A 14,811-nucleotide genomic window follows, 5' to 3' on the forward strand; every position below is an offset into this window, starting at 1 on the left:
AGAACCTTTTTGCAGATGTTTATAGTCTATGTCAGGGATGGGCAACTTTGATGGGGGTGGCGGCCACAAAAAAATGAGGGGCCGCAGTGTCTCATGGGTCTGCTTAGCCACATGTGGAACTGATCATGTGAATTATGCTTGTAGCACCAATGTCATGCATAACACAACTCACTTTCAACCAATTATCATCTGTGTGTCAAACACCGGGCCTTACATTCCATTTCAATTACATTTAAATCATTTCAAATGAACAGGTTGTCTTCACACCAGTGAAATTGCTACTGTAGTTCATTCAAATGTGTATTTTATCTTGCCTAAAACACTGTCAACATATAGACCTACTATATTTTTTCAACTAAATGTAGATTGATTCATTTCAATACCACAAGGACATAACGCATAACCTGACCTCTATTGCAAATACTTGCCTTTTTAATTACGGCTCCAACAGCGTCAGCACTGTGCGATAGAAAAAATCCCAACCTCTTTTGATGATCAACCGAAGCGCTTCTCATGAATGAGAAAAAATATAGGTTGCACACTGTAAGCAAGGCATGAGATGACACGTCAGAGATATCGACAGGCAGCTGTGCAAACCTAAACCATGCTTTGGATTTAACAATAATTTTTGGAGTAGGCTTAAATATACACAGAGTGACAGATTTTAGAGTTCATGCCTGTGGAATCCACATGACAAGACGCGCGCATTCCAGAACAAGATCAGCGTCTTTGCAGCGTTCCATCGTCAGGACGATAGTCGTCTCTTTATCAAAGTTATTTTTTTTTCTGTGCACAATTTAATGGCCTATACTACGTGAGTGGCATTTGTTAGAGACATGCTTGAAAGAACGAGCAAGTATTTTAATTTAAAAAGCTTACATCTACAAAAATAGAACGACAGCTTCCCAAGTCAGAGCAAAAAAATATGGATACTTGCTTAAGACGTCTGAAGCAGGAGCTGGTATGTTGTCTTATTTGAGTTTTCTGCATGTTATATAGTATACAATGTACGTTTTTTAGTTTTTTACTGTAAATACGGTTCTGATATACAATTTAAGTATATACATTCAGATTTTGCATTCAGATTTTTGCAAGTTAAAATGCAACTTGGTCACAAAAGAGTAAACAGCAGCTAAGATATACATTATAATATTTCGTTATTGTTATACAGCTAACCCACTAGGCACAGACATTTCAACGTTTCGTTTTTTGGTTGAATTGTCAACTAACGTGAAATCAACAACAAATGTCACTATGTCATTGGATTTAGGTTAAAAGTTGTGTAAAAAAAAAAAGACTAACGTTGATGACTTTTTGCAAATCCAATCACTTTTACACGTTAATTCAACGTCATCACATTTAATTATTTTATTGAAATGACGTGGAAATAACGTTGTTTCAACCAGATTTTGCACGGTGGGGAGATTGCATAATAAGGCACGGTGCAATTGACTCCGTTTATAAATGATTTAGTCAAGCAAATCAAAAAGCTCAGTGCGAACATCATATCATGTACTTTTTGCAGACCGTTGTGCATGCGTCTGGGCGCCATGAACGGGAAGAAATGGTACAGTATAATGAATGGTCAAGCTTCCTGCTGTCTTTTCTTTTCATATTCAACTGCTGCTTCTTTTCATATTCTTATATTCATATTCCTAACCACTGAGGCATGTATAGGCTATACACTCTCTTCAAACTCTTTTTAAACTGTGAAGGATGTTCATTTAAACTTAACCCACATGGCCAGGATAAGGCATGCAAGGTCTGCAACATTACTCTTCTGGGTCTTCTGGGTTGTCTGCACTGAATTCGCTTGTGTTGCCCATGCCAATGTTGACACATGTCTGTCTGTGTCTGCCCATTCCTGGTTCCCCTGAACACCCATGGCACAGAGTTACGCTCTACCATTATGCCAGTGAAGGGAAAAAGCAAGGGTGTGTATAAGGGCAACAAAAGAGAGTGGAAGAGAATAGAATAAGGGCAGTAGATTGGCCTTATGATCCAAGTCTACAGTCATCTTATTGTACATGTGGATGTTATGTCTCATGTTATGGACTGTTTTATTATCTGGGGTCTCTGTAATGTCAAGAAAATGACCAACATCTGCAACAGACCTTGACTTGACCCTCTGATCCACCCGCCATAGCTGGTAGGTAGTGCAGCACTATGTGTGGGAAAGTGTGGTGTCAAGAGGTCAAGCTGAACAGTGGACTTTGAAAAGGGACAAAGATCTGCCACGCTGATCCTTAACACTGGGGCTCCTCAGGGGTGTGTACTTAGTCCCCTACTGTATTCCCTGTTCACCCATGACTGTGTGGCCAAACACGACTCCAACACCATCATTAAGTTTGCTGATGACACAACAGTAGTAGGCCTGATCACCGACAACGATGAGACAGCCTATAGGGAGGAGGTCAGAGAACTGGCAGTGTGGTGCCAGGACAACAACCTCTCCCTCAATGTGAGCAAAACAAAGGAGCTGATCGTGGACTACAGGAAAAGGCGGGCCGAAAAGGCCACCATTAACTTAGACAGGGCTGTAGTGGAGCGGGTCAAGAGTTTCAAGTTCCTTGGTGTCACCAACGGTGTCCTTGGTGTCACATCACCAACGAACTATCATGGTCCTAACATACCAAGACAGTCGTGGAGAGGGCACGACAAAACCTTTTCCCCCTTAGGAGACTGAAAAGATTTAGCATGGGTCCCCAAATCCTCAAAAGGTTCTACAGCTGCACCCTCGAGAACATCCTGACTGGTTGCATCACCGCCTGGTATGGCAACTGCTCTGCATCTGACCGTGAGGTGCTACAGAGGGTAGTGCGTGTGGCCCAGTACATCCCTGGGACCAAGCTTCCTGCCATCCAGGACCTATATAATAGGCGGTGTCAGAGGAAAGCCCATAAAATTATCAGAGACTCCAGTCACCCAAGTTATAGACTTTTTTCTCTGCTACCGCACAGCAAGCGGTACCGGAGCACCAAGTCTAGGACCAAAAGGCTCCTCAACAGCTTCTACCCCTAAGCTATAAGACTGCTGAACAATTCATAAAATTCGCCACCGGACAATTTACATTGACCCTCCCCCCTCTTGTACACTGCTGCTACTCGCTGTTTGTTTGTTACTTATGCATAGTTACTTCGCCCCCACCTACATGTACAGAGTACCTCAACTAGCCTGTATCCCTGCATACTGACTCGGTATTGGTGCCACCTGTATATAGCCTCGTTATTGTTATTCTTATTGTGTTACTTTTTATTATTACTTTTTATTTTAGTCTACTTGGTAAATATTTGATCTTCTTCTTGAGCTGCGCTGTTGGTTAAGGGCTTGTAAGTAAGAATTTCACGGTAAAGTCTACACTTGTTGTATTCGGCGCATGTGACAAATAAAGTTTGATTTAATTTGATACCTAGTCAATTGCACAACTGAATGCATTTAACCCAACCCCTCTGAATCAGAGAGGTGCAGGGGGATGCCTTCATCGACATCATTGGCGCAGTTGTTGAGAGGGTTAACTGCCTTGCTCAAGGGCAGAACAGCAGATTCTTCCAACCTGCCAGCTCAGGGTTGCTGTCCCAACGCTCTAACAGCCTAGCTTCCAGCCGCCCGTATATCTGGGACTATTTAAACCTGTGCTGACTACTGGAAACATACCAGAGCCCGATAGATATCCTAACCTTGACTCTTTACTTACATTTCCTTTCATATGGAAGTCCTGCATGGCAAAACAAATTCTTCAGTTCATAACAATACAATGTTGCTAAGTGAAGATGATTCATCATGAGTCACACAAAGACTCAGTCCTTTTCCATGTTCCCCTGAGTATCTTCTAAATGGCAGTTGAACCCTTGCATGGTGCTGTTATCGCTGAGACTAAAGGATATCAAAGCTTTTGATATCGATACTAACACACATTTTTTATTTCATGATTCTTCTATAGCTGTTATTCGCTTCACAACATTTAAACTAACTGGCTGTCAATTTGGAATTCTATTCAAAGGAGGCTGTGAGTGAGCCGTAAAGGTCATGGAACTTCTGAGAGAAAAACTCTGCCAATGTGGTTATGTCCTGAGGTGGTTAGCCAAGCTACTGTGCTCATGGAGTTTGTTTATTCTTTGTTACCTCGAGGGCGTTGGGCTGGTAGTGGTATGGCTCGGAGTAGTGGTCTCTTGTTCGTTTGTTTGAAGCCTCTCCTGTGGTTCCATTCTCCAGCCAGCCCTTCCTTCCCCTCTGCTAAAATTGGCCGAGGTCACATTGGCAGCTGCATGATGTGATCATTGTGTTTCAGAGATCGCTGATAACCTCCCACAAGGACTAATGTATTTATGCCACTCCAATCTGCACAGAGATCTGATGAACGTGATTCACAGTGAAAGTAAATTCTTCAACAAAAAACATAAGCAAGTTGCTCAAGACCTAATTAATTTCATGGTTATTGGGGCAGCAGGTAGCCTAGTGGTTAGAGCGTTGGGCCAGTACCCGAAAGGTTGCTAGATTGAATCCCCGAGCTGACAAGTTAAAAATCTGTCGTTCTGCCCCTGAATAAGGCAGTTAACCCACTGTTCCCGGTAGGCCGTCATTGTAAATAAAATAAAAATCTTAACTGACTTGCCTAGTTAAATAAAGGTTAAACAAAATAGATAAAGTAATTACAATTATCTCGAGCGTTTGCAGTACAATGATGCAGTAACATTTGATATTGTTATTGTTATGCATTTTGTTTGGATAGTAAACTAATGCTCACTTGAACAGCACACAGCATGTACAGACTTTCTGTTCTGCTGTTGGTCATTGTGAGCCAAGGCTCCAGATTGGATCACCAACCGTCTCCAAAACGGTTCTTCCAAAGAAGTAGCTTGGTAATCTCTGCAGCTTCACTCAGGCCAGGAAACTGCCCATTAGACCACCTCCCAGTGGTAGATGCCCCAGGAGGCCTGGTCTGGCTCACCCCACCTCTGGTCCCTGCTCTATGGTCAGCACAGTGCAGCGGCTCACCCCACAACAGGGCTCTGCTCTATAACACGGCTACAACAATCAAACTAGTAGTAGTAGTTTAAAGGGTAATAAAAAAAACTGTGATGCACGTTCATGTTATAAACTATTTATCGTTATTGCGTCAATTGTATTTTTGTCCATATTGACCATCTCTAGTACAGAGGCATGGCCTATATGCCCCCAACACAGATCCTATTACTGCTCCTGACCAACACAGCCTAACATTCATACTCAATGAGAGGTGTGTGGGTGGTTGTGGGGATGTTTGTGTGTGTGCGTGTGTGTATGGGATAATGCCCTCTCAAATAGCCCAGGGTTTGATAAGCTGGCCTTGGCCTCCCATTTCCCCTGCCTCTGGTCTCTCTTTACGTTCATGACATTAAATAAGGGTGTTTAGTTGACTGTCCCTTATTACAATGAACTGCCACTTAAAGACGTGTTTTTGTGTGTGGGTTTGTTTCACTGAATCCAGTTTAACCGTGTCAATGAGGGTTCTGCGAACAACCACACATACAGGGAGCCGGATTTAACCATTCCAAATGTGTCAGGTTTGCTCCCATTTATTTTCCCCTTAACTGAATGAGAAAACACATAAGAGCACAGACCCTAATCTCAACTGAGCGCAATATAGTGTTTGTTTATTTATGCTGGGTTGGATTTAATTCACATTCATGCATATTCAATGACTAGTGTGTCTTAACTGAACACTCCTTTCCTGCTTTTAGCAAACAGTTTATATGAATTTGAAGAAAGAAGCACTGACATCATCACCTTCTTAACTTTTAAAGGCCCAATGCAGCAGTTTTATATCAATATCAAATCATTTCTGGGTAACAATTAAGTACCTTACTGTAATCGATTTCCATTCAAATGGGCAAAATTGTCACACCCTAACCTTAGTTATCTATGTTTTCTTTATTATTTTGGTTAGGTCAGGGTGTGACGAGGGTGGGTATGCTTGTGTTGTATTGTCTAGGGGGTTTTGTATGTCTAGGGGTTTTGGTAAGTCTAGGTATATGTATGCCTATGTTGGCCTGAATTGGTTCCCAATCAGAGGCAGCTGTTTATCGTTGTCTCTGATTGGGGATCATATTTAGGTTGCCATTTTCCCTTTTGGTTTTGTGGGTTCTTGATCTATGTTTAGTTGCCTGTCTGCACTATCCATATTAGCTTCACGGTTCGTTTTGTTATTTTGTTCGTTTAGTTCAGTGTTCGTTCTTTAAATAAAGAAGAATGTACGCTTACGACGCTGCGCCTTGGTCCCCTCCTTACGACGGCCGTGACAAAAATAGGTTTTTGGAAAAAAACTATTTCTCAAGCAAAAATTTAGTTCGGACTGTCTGGGAGTGGTCTTGAGTGGGATGGGGAAACTGAAAACCAGCTATTATTGGCAGAGAGGTTTGCAACTCTCTTTGTTATTGGTCTATTAACCAATTTACCGAAACTCCCACACATGCAAACCTGCTGAGTAGAAGGTCCTGTGTAGATTGTATTTTCAACCAGCCAGGCTGGTCTCACTAGACGTAACATAGTAAACAAAAATCCAGGACACTTAAATAAATATGATATGTTACGTTTGGTTACATAAGACAGAAGGTTACTGAAGGCAAAAACGAAAGGAAAAAACACGAACGTATAGCAATCCAAAGTTTGCGTGTTTGAATCTCATCACTGACAAATGTAGCTAATTAGCAACTTTGCAACTACTTACTGCTTTTTAGCCACTTTGCAACTACTTAGCATGTTAGCTAGACCTAACACTAACCCTTAACCATTTAACCTAACTCCTAACCTTAACCCCTAGCTCACCTAGCTAACATTAGCCACAATAAATTGGAATTTGTAACATATCATCCGTATTTCAAATTCTTAACATATTGTATTATACGATTTGTAATTTGTAATACGAAGTGGATGATGGACATCCACAAATTGATACATACCATACCAAACCTAACATATCATACCCATTTGAGTGTTCATTATGTGACGTCTACCCCTGAGTCCAGGTTGAACCAGCAACTATCAGCAAATAACAGTGATACATTTTTTTCACACATTTACAGTGTTAGTTTCATAAGCTGTTATATGATATAAAACACAGGAAAAACATAAATTGTACTGCACTGGGCCTTTAATGGCTAATCATCCAACATTAATTCAAGACCGGCAGCGATTACTCCCAGAGTTTGAGAGCATTGAGTTCTTCATTGACAATTAGCTTTAATTTGTGTGTGAGGATGGCTGGATTGCCTTTAACCTGCACTCTTACTTCTCAATACATCCTCAGTCATTCCCCAAACCCTTACAGCTGACAGTTACAGGTAGACAGTAACATATCACACTGCTGAAGTAATGCTAACACACTAACGTTACTGAAAGCTGCTGACTTAGCTTCAGTATTTGAGACATTGCTTAAGTTAATGGTACCACACAGTGTTCCATGCCCAGAAGCTCCTGATTCACAGCTTTCCTCCCCATTTGCTGAGATTTAGACCTGGAGGATGTGGAGCAGCGCCTGTCTGTTCCAGTTATTATGAGAGGGAGGCGAATAGCAGCAGTATTCTATGAGCCACTGACTCAAGCCATCTCCGCAACACATTACAGTAAACATCTGGGGTGGTACAGTACACTGCCCTGGGGGGCAGGGGGGGGGTGAGCAGTCACTCAGTCAGTCTCATCCAGCAAAAATCTGATGCCAGCTATAGGATATGATTTGGGGTGGCAAGTAGCCTAGTGGTTAGAGTGTTGGACTAGTAACCGAAAGGTTGCAAGATCGAATCCCTGAGCTGACAAGGTAAAAATCTGTCATTCTGCCCCTGAACAAGGCAGTTAACCCACTATTCCAAGGTCGTCATTGAAATTAAGAATTTGTTCTTAACTGACTTGCCAAGTTAAAAATCTGGAAATGTTTGACATATTTGGGTTAAAAGTTTTGTGTTGGCAGAGCAAGTGCCTTAGATGGCACAGTGAGGCCAACAATAGGACTGCTCCGCAGGGCACATTATGAATCATTGAACAGAGCCAGAGAGACAAGATGGAGTAAACCACGTGTGCTTCTTGAGAACTGGAGGGAATGCGTGTATTTGGGGACACGGAGAAGGGTTGCATGTGAGCAGCAAGCAAGGCATTAAAACATGGCATGCATGAACAAGTTAGCAGCTAGATTCCATGAGAACAGGATGAATAGTAGCATCTCCAAACAGGGGTTGTAGTGAAGCTGTAGAAGGCTAACTTCTATACCTTGTGACGTAGTCTTTTGAATCATTCTGGTGTAATGTTTTTGAAAAAGCCACGTTGTTTAATGGAGATGTCAGTAATTGGGAAAGTGTGCATCATGTGGTAATACTGGTTGAACTTTGATGTGGTTTGAAGTAAACCGTAATTATATACAGTCTGTTCCCCAGCTTCTAAAGACTCCAGCTAATTATACCTAATGAAGTCAACCATAGGTGTTAGCGCCTAGAACTGCAGAGAACCGCAGGAGAACACAGAGATGACCTCATTGTTCCAATTACCTTCTCCTTCTATAATGGCTACTCAGGAACAAAGACTCCTTGGTCTCCAGCATATGCATAGATAGAAATATTATATGACCTTTGCCAATGTTAATCATACCCTAAGTTATTCCACTATCTATCCATATGCTTCAGAGTAGGCCTACTGATGTTACTTTTCATTTTCGGTGGAAATGTCAGCTGAGCTGCGTATGGATTAAAATGACATCTTCTATGAGACCTTTTCAAGTGCTTCTTCATGTGTAATGATTTTTGTTTGAATATGCGGGACTGAAAGGCTAGTTTAGGGTTTGTCAGTGCAGTGGCTCTTGCCTCAGACAAATTACAAAATTCAACAGATTATTTTTCATGCAGATTATCTTGAGTTACTCTTTCAATATGAAAAAGTATTTTCAATATGATTCATGAGGGCTCTTTACATATGAAGCATTATAACATGTTATTAACATGTTGTTACATTTGACTCGCTGTTACATGTAACATGTCGTTAGATAGTCGTTACATACAACAGTCATACACTCGGACAAACTTGCAGATTATTATATTCACCTCTCAATCACTGCTGGTGATACTCTCCTGTCTGTCATATGCTACTGTGTTAGTTACTGTAAAACAGGATCCAACGCTTTCCCACTAGGCACTAATGGTACCCAGATACAGTACCACTGACCTTATGACACCCACCCACGTCCCGTTCTTCAATAATTTAGACCGCTGCGCCATGTCTAGATGGAATAAGGCACTGCATCTCAGTGCTAGAGGCATCAATACAGACCCTGGTTCGATCCCGAGCTAAATCACAACCGGTCGTGATCGGGAGTGCCATAGGGCGGCGCACAATTGGCCCAGCGTCGCCCGGGTTAGGGGAGGGTTTGGCCAAGGTAAATAAGAATTTGTTTTCAACTGACTTGCCTAGTTAAATAAAGGTTAAAAAAAAAAACGACCCTCACACCCGAACTTACCCTGCTGTTACCCCAAAAACCACTTCCACTGCTGCTGACTCTCACCCGGTCTTTGTCAATCAATGTGTGCTTGAGTGAACCCACCCCCACAGTTAGGGATTAACGAAGTCTAGACACACAGCTGATTGGCTACCAGGACAGGCACTGGCCCTGATTGGCAGGGGCTTCATATAGGGGCTGACAGAAAGGGCTGTTTGAAAGGTGAGAAAGAGGGGAGCAGAGACGGACTGACAGAGCAGCCAACAGAGAGGAGAAAAGAGAAAGGGAAAGACTTCTGGGAAAGTTATAACAAGGTAAGTTGATTTATTAGGATCTAAGACTCATGGATAGATTGATGATCTAGGACGTATGGAGGGAGATATGCTGGGCAATGTAAACATATGTTTTCCATGCCAGTAAAGCCCCTTAAATTGAAATATTTCATTGATATAAAGTTGAATGTTGATGTGTCTGCCCTGTAAAAGTTTCAAGAACATTGACAGACCAGAGGTTTTCTATATGTCATTGTATTGAACAGCACTTTATCTAGCTTGTTTCGATGTTTGCATTCTAATGTGAGTTGGAGCAATCTCGTAAGTGCACACATATAATGTTACATTGTTGGTATGGTGGACAAATTGTATTACCCAAATGGAGGAGTTGTAGGGTGAAAGCTGTCTATATTCAGAGAGATCTGTGTTCAGTGAAAACCCATAGTTGATCAGACTACTGAAATGTTATCCATTATTTTATCCATTATACCAATGAGTTATTCAAATGTTCGAATACAACATGGTATTCTGAAAAGGATATCCGCAAATCTTTTTCTATTTCTGTAAAGCTACATTTGACGTAAGATCACACAGCTTTGCTTTTAATAGGTTGCATTCGTCTCTGTGTATTCTTAATTCCAAAGACATAACAGTCATATCAAAGTGAGTCAGGGCTTCATTTTTAACAAGTCAAGACATGAGGTCAGGTTGTTGCCTCAGGGATTAGTTGGTTGCAGGGGAAACAGTTACAACATGGTCACATGACGTAAGCTCAGTCCCACAGGATGCTGGCACAGAGATAGAGAGAGAGAGAGAGAGCTCCTCCCTACAGCTGCTGGGCGACAGGGTCCACTCACATACTCAGGGCAGATGGGGGCCCTATCATTCAAAACGGGTCACGTGACTGAACAAACCATGTGTGGCCTCAAAACACAAAAGGGCAACAGTGCAGAGAGCGATTAACTGTAGCAACACTAAAGGAAGAATGAATTCATATGTTAGTACCATGTGTACATTTTGGTTTGTCCTTGAGTGCATTTATTTGTCCTAAGAGGTGCTGTGATCTAACATAAATTCAACCGTACAGGGGCAATGAAAACAATGGTCGATGTTTGACAGAGGGTTATGGGTCAAGTGCTTGAATGGATGAGTTTTGCGGGTCCTTTTGTGAAGCTAACTAGCCATTTCCCTGTTGTTTTTTCTCCCTCTCCCTCCCTACAGGTGTCTATGAAGGAGGCAGGAGATGGCCTCCATGCTCAGATGAACTCCATGATGGGGGCTCTTCAGGAACTCAAGCTTCTACAGGTGCAGACAGCGCTAGAGCAGCTAGACATCTCAGGGAGGTCTGTCCAAAGGGCGGCCCCACCACCAGCAGAGGACACATGCCCTGGCCCTATCCCCAGCCCCAATGCTACCATTGGCTTTGGCCACAATGAGACCCTGAGGCCCCCCCTGGTCAGGACATCCAGCCAGGAGCAGCAGCAGAGCCGGGGGGGGCACCAGAGCAGCCTGGGCACCTCGCCCTCTTCCTCCAGCCTGGAGCCAGTAGAGACTGAGAGCCAGCCTCTCCCTCTCCCCCGCAGAGTGTCTGGATACACCGCCCCACAGGGGGAGTACTGCGGCCCACGTCTTAGCCAAGTGTTTCCAGAGCATCATAAGCCGGCTCACCCAGGCCAGGTAGTGGATCTCCCTGGCATTCTCTACAGCCTGTCCAGGGAAGGCCCCTCGCTGGACAGCGACTACTCCCAGGACAGCATGGACGACTCCAGAGACTGGACCTCCTCGCTCATGAGCCACAGCCGCAACCGGCAGCCGCTGGTGCTGGGGGACAACGTTTTCGCCGACCTGGTGGGCAACTGGCTGGACCTGCCTGAGCTGGAGAAGGAGGAGATGATTGGCTGGACCGACAGGCCCGACTCCCCGGCCCACCCTCTCCGTCTCAGCCGCTCCCAGGAGATCTGCAGGAAGGTCTCTCTGACCACCAATATCTTCAAGAAGTTCCTGCGCAGTGTGAGGCCCGACAGGGACAAGCTACTTAAGGAGAGGCCAGGCTGGATGGTCCCTGAGAACCAGAAGGCCGAGCTCTTTAAGAGGCCCAAGAAAGTGTCTAAGCAGCAGACCAAGGGGAGCTTGTACCTCCCATTCTGGGCAGGTGTAAGGCAACAGGGTAAGGGACGGCCATGTCCCCAGCTGGCTGAGGAGAGACATCCCACGAGCCAGGGCCAGTTCTCTGGGCTTTACATAGACAGGAGACAGGAGGCCAGAATGGAGAAAATGCTGCCCTTGTTTGACTACAACACGGCTGTGTGGGTCTAATGCTGACGCTGCTCTAGGATGCTGCGGTGGTGGCAGGTGTTGGGGATTTGGCTGGGAGCTCTTGGGTGGAAACAAGGAGGTTTGTGTGTCTGTGTCTCCTTCTCCCAGAGAACAGGCAGACTGAGGGATGAATATCCAGACTATTTCCCAATAGAGAGATTATCAGGGCAACTGTTTGTCTGACAATCCTAAGACCTTTTTGTCTGTGACTGTGAGAGCAAGCAGGACTTTCTCTCATAGATGGGTTCACCAAAGTAAATAAGATTCTAATGAGTGCATAAGTGCCCTGGACTATCCAATATACGGTACTTCAATATGGACATAATAATGCTCTGAATTTCTCTCCTTGTTACAGCGTCATCATGGTTTCAAACCTCAACCCTGTTTCATATGTTTGAATTTTACTGTATACCCAAGTGTATCCCCACCCTCATCTCGTACTTCTATCAGTTGTGACACATCCTGCATGGGCACTACTAAATATTTCATCTATGACATTGTGAAACAGTCACTGAACTGCCACTAAACACAACCACAGGTGCTTCTCTGCCTCGCTGCCCAGAGTCAGACGGCTGGATGAATACACACAGAGTGTAATATTGTTCCATTAGCCTCACTCAGGGATCGGGATGTGGCCTGTGTGACCGACTGGGTTCAAACCTGGATCTCCTGTACACCACAACACTGTTAGCCCGCTTAGGTAAAGCCTAGGTATTAGCTTGGGGAGCTAACACAGGTCTTCAGGTCTCAGGCAAGGTTACTCATCACATGGTTCCTTGGTTCCGAACCACCTCTGTTACATCTTCACCATCCACCTACACACACAGGATAGGGTTAAAGGTCCAGTGCAGTCAAAAACTAGATTTACCTGTGTTTTATATATATATCCACACTATGAGGTTGTGAAAATGATTATAATGCCCTTTTAGTGTAAGAGCTGTTTAAAAAGACATGCAGACATGATGGCACATCGTTACTCTTCAGCCAATCCTCCTGGATAGTGTATTATACATAGCAGAGAGAGGGAGAGAGAGAGAGAGAAAGAGCTGTGTACCATCTGGTTGCCTACAGTTACATAAGGACAAGCTAGCAGCACAGACAAGAGGTGCTGTCATTCAGCGTAGGCTGTCGAGTGTTTTGAAACGAACCCTAAGCTGTGATGCTGAAGTTACATGTATATGTCCTATGTACGTCATGCCAGACAGGGCCTGGAGAGTTCATGTAGAAATCAGAGGACTGAGGAGGAGGAGAATGTTTACAGTGAATCATTCCACATGTACATGCAGTACTAAATGTCATGATGTCAACAAAGTCGATTAGCCGTTGTGTTCAGTTATTTTAAAAAGGGACTTAAAGAGATGGAGGTTGAACCCGGTAGATATGTGGTTAGACCAAGCACTCTTTATGAAACTGTATGAAGGTGTTGTGAAGAGATTTGAGAGAGCAGCGTGAACATTAGAATGGTTTAGCAACATTTGCCATAATTTCCCAGAGCTGAGCTCCACATATAATTTCCTCAGGGAAATCACTGTAATTACGAAAACTATTTATCTTCTTTAGAAAACACACGGTATGCAAGTACAATCCTCAGCCCTCACTAGTAATGGCCTGAGAAGTGAAACATCACCCCATCCACTAATTCAACAGACATGATTATGAATGTTCCAATGCAGCCATTTTTGTCTCAATATCAAATAATTTCTGGGAAATAATTAAGTAACTTACTGTGATTGTTTTCAAATACAATTGTCAAAAAGAAACAAAAATACCTTCTTAGCATGAGCAATTTCTCAAGCAAAAATGTTGCTAGGACTGAGTGTGTCCCACCAAAACAGGCTGACATCTCAGGCGGTCTATTCAAACAACTCTTACACTAAAAGGGCTTTATCATAATTTTCACAATTTCACAGTATTATTCCAACCTCATAGTGTGGAAATATATATAAAACACAGGCAAATCATGTTTTTGACTGTACTGGGCCTTTAAATATCTCTTCATATACTGAAAACACAATATTTTTCAATATTCAGGTCGGATTATATTCAGTAAATCACACACACAGACGGACGGTCTCTACAAAAACTGTTATGCCATAAGAGCCTCTCTGAGCCTCTCTCTGCCTGTCGTCTTATTCATATTTACAGCTATAATTGTCATTTTAGCACTGTTGTTAAAACTGCGGTTCTGCGAACCTCAAAGTGTTACTGAGTGTAAATTTGCACTGTAAAACTTCCACTGGCTCTTTGTAAATTAAACTTTTTTCTGAAGAGACTCGTTTCTTGACTGGAAATTGAATTTGTATATTCTGAACATAAATGTACTCTTTGACCGGTGACCAATTTTTATTGGGTGATTCTAATGTTGACCCAACATACTTCTAAACAATTAGTCTGTCTTGCTACGTTTAGATTTGAATTAGTTACTGTTTTTTGTGGGGATATGTTTTATATATCAACGATAATCAAGTTTTCTCTTTGCTGAAAAATTCTGAGTAGGATTTGACTCTGCCCTGCTCTACTCTACTCTACTTTGACCTGCTCTACTCTGCCCTACTCTGCTCTACTCTGACCTGCTCTGCTCTACTCTGCTCTATTCTGCCCTGCTCTGCTCTACTCTGACCTGCTCTACTCTGCCCTGCTCTACTCTGACCTGCTCTACTCTACTCTGACCTGCTCTACTCTGCCCTGCTCTACTTTTCTCTGCTCTATGCCCTACTCTGCTCCCCTCTGACCTGCTCTACTCTGCCCTGCTCTACTCTGCTCTACTCT

General features: G+C 43.2%; 1 protein-coding gene across 3 annotated transcripts; it reads left to right on the top strand.

Moving 5' to 3' along the window:
* The first annotated feature begins 508 nt into the window (after positions 1-508).
* On the top strand, positions 509-14,314 carry LOC139554957 (PAK4-inhibitor INKA2-like). 3 transcript variants are annotated; one of them, XM_071368281.1, is made up of 3 exons: positions 509-961; positions 1,526-1,567; positions 10,948-14,314. In XM_071368281.1, the coding sequence occupies exons 1-3, from the start codon at positions 926-928 to the stop codon at positions 12,040-12,042; spliced, it is 1,173 nt and encodes a 390-aa protein (XP_071224382.1). In that variant the 5' UTR covers positions 509-925; the 3' UTR covers positions 12,043-14,314. The 3 variants fall into 3 exon arrangements, with proteins under 3 accessions (XP_071224382.1, XP_071224391.1, XP_071224399.1); XM_071368290.1 differs by lacking the exon at positions 1,526-1,567 and having other exon boundaries at positions 510-961; XM_071368298.1 differs by lacking the exons at positions 509-961; positions 1,526-1,567 and adding an exon at positions 1,606-9,768.
* The last annotated feature ends 497 nt before the right edge of the window (positions 14,315-14,811 follow it).

Source organism: Salvelinus alpinus, chromosome 2 (genome assembly GCF_045679555.1).
Source record: "Salvelinus alpinus chromosome 2, SLU_Salpinus.1, whole genome shotgun sequence".
Lineage (NCBI taxonomy): Eukaryota > Metazoa > Chordata > Actinopteri > Salmoniformes > Salmonidae > Salvelinus > Salvelinus alpinus.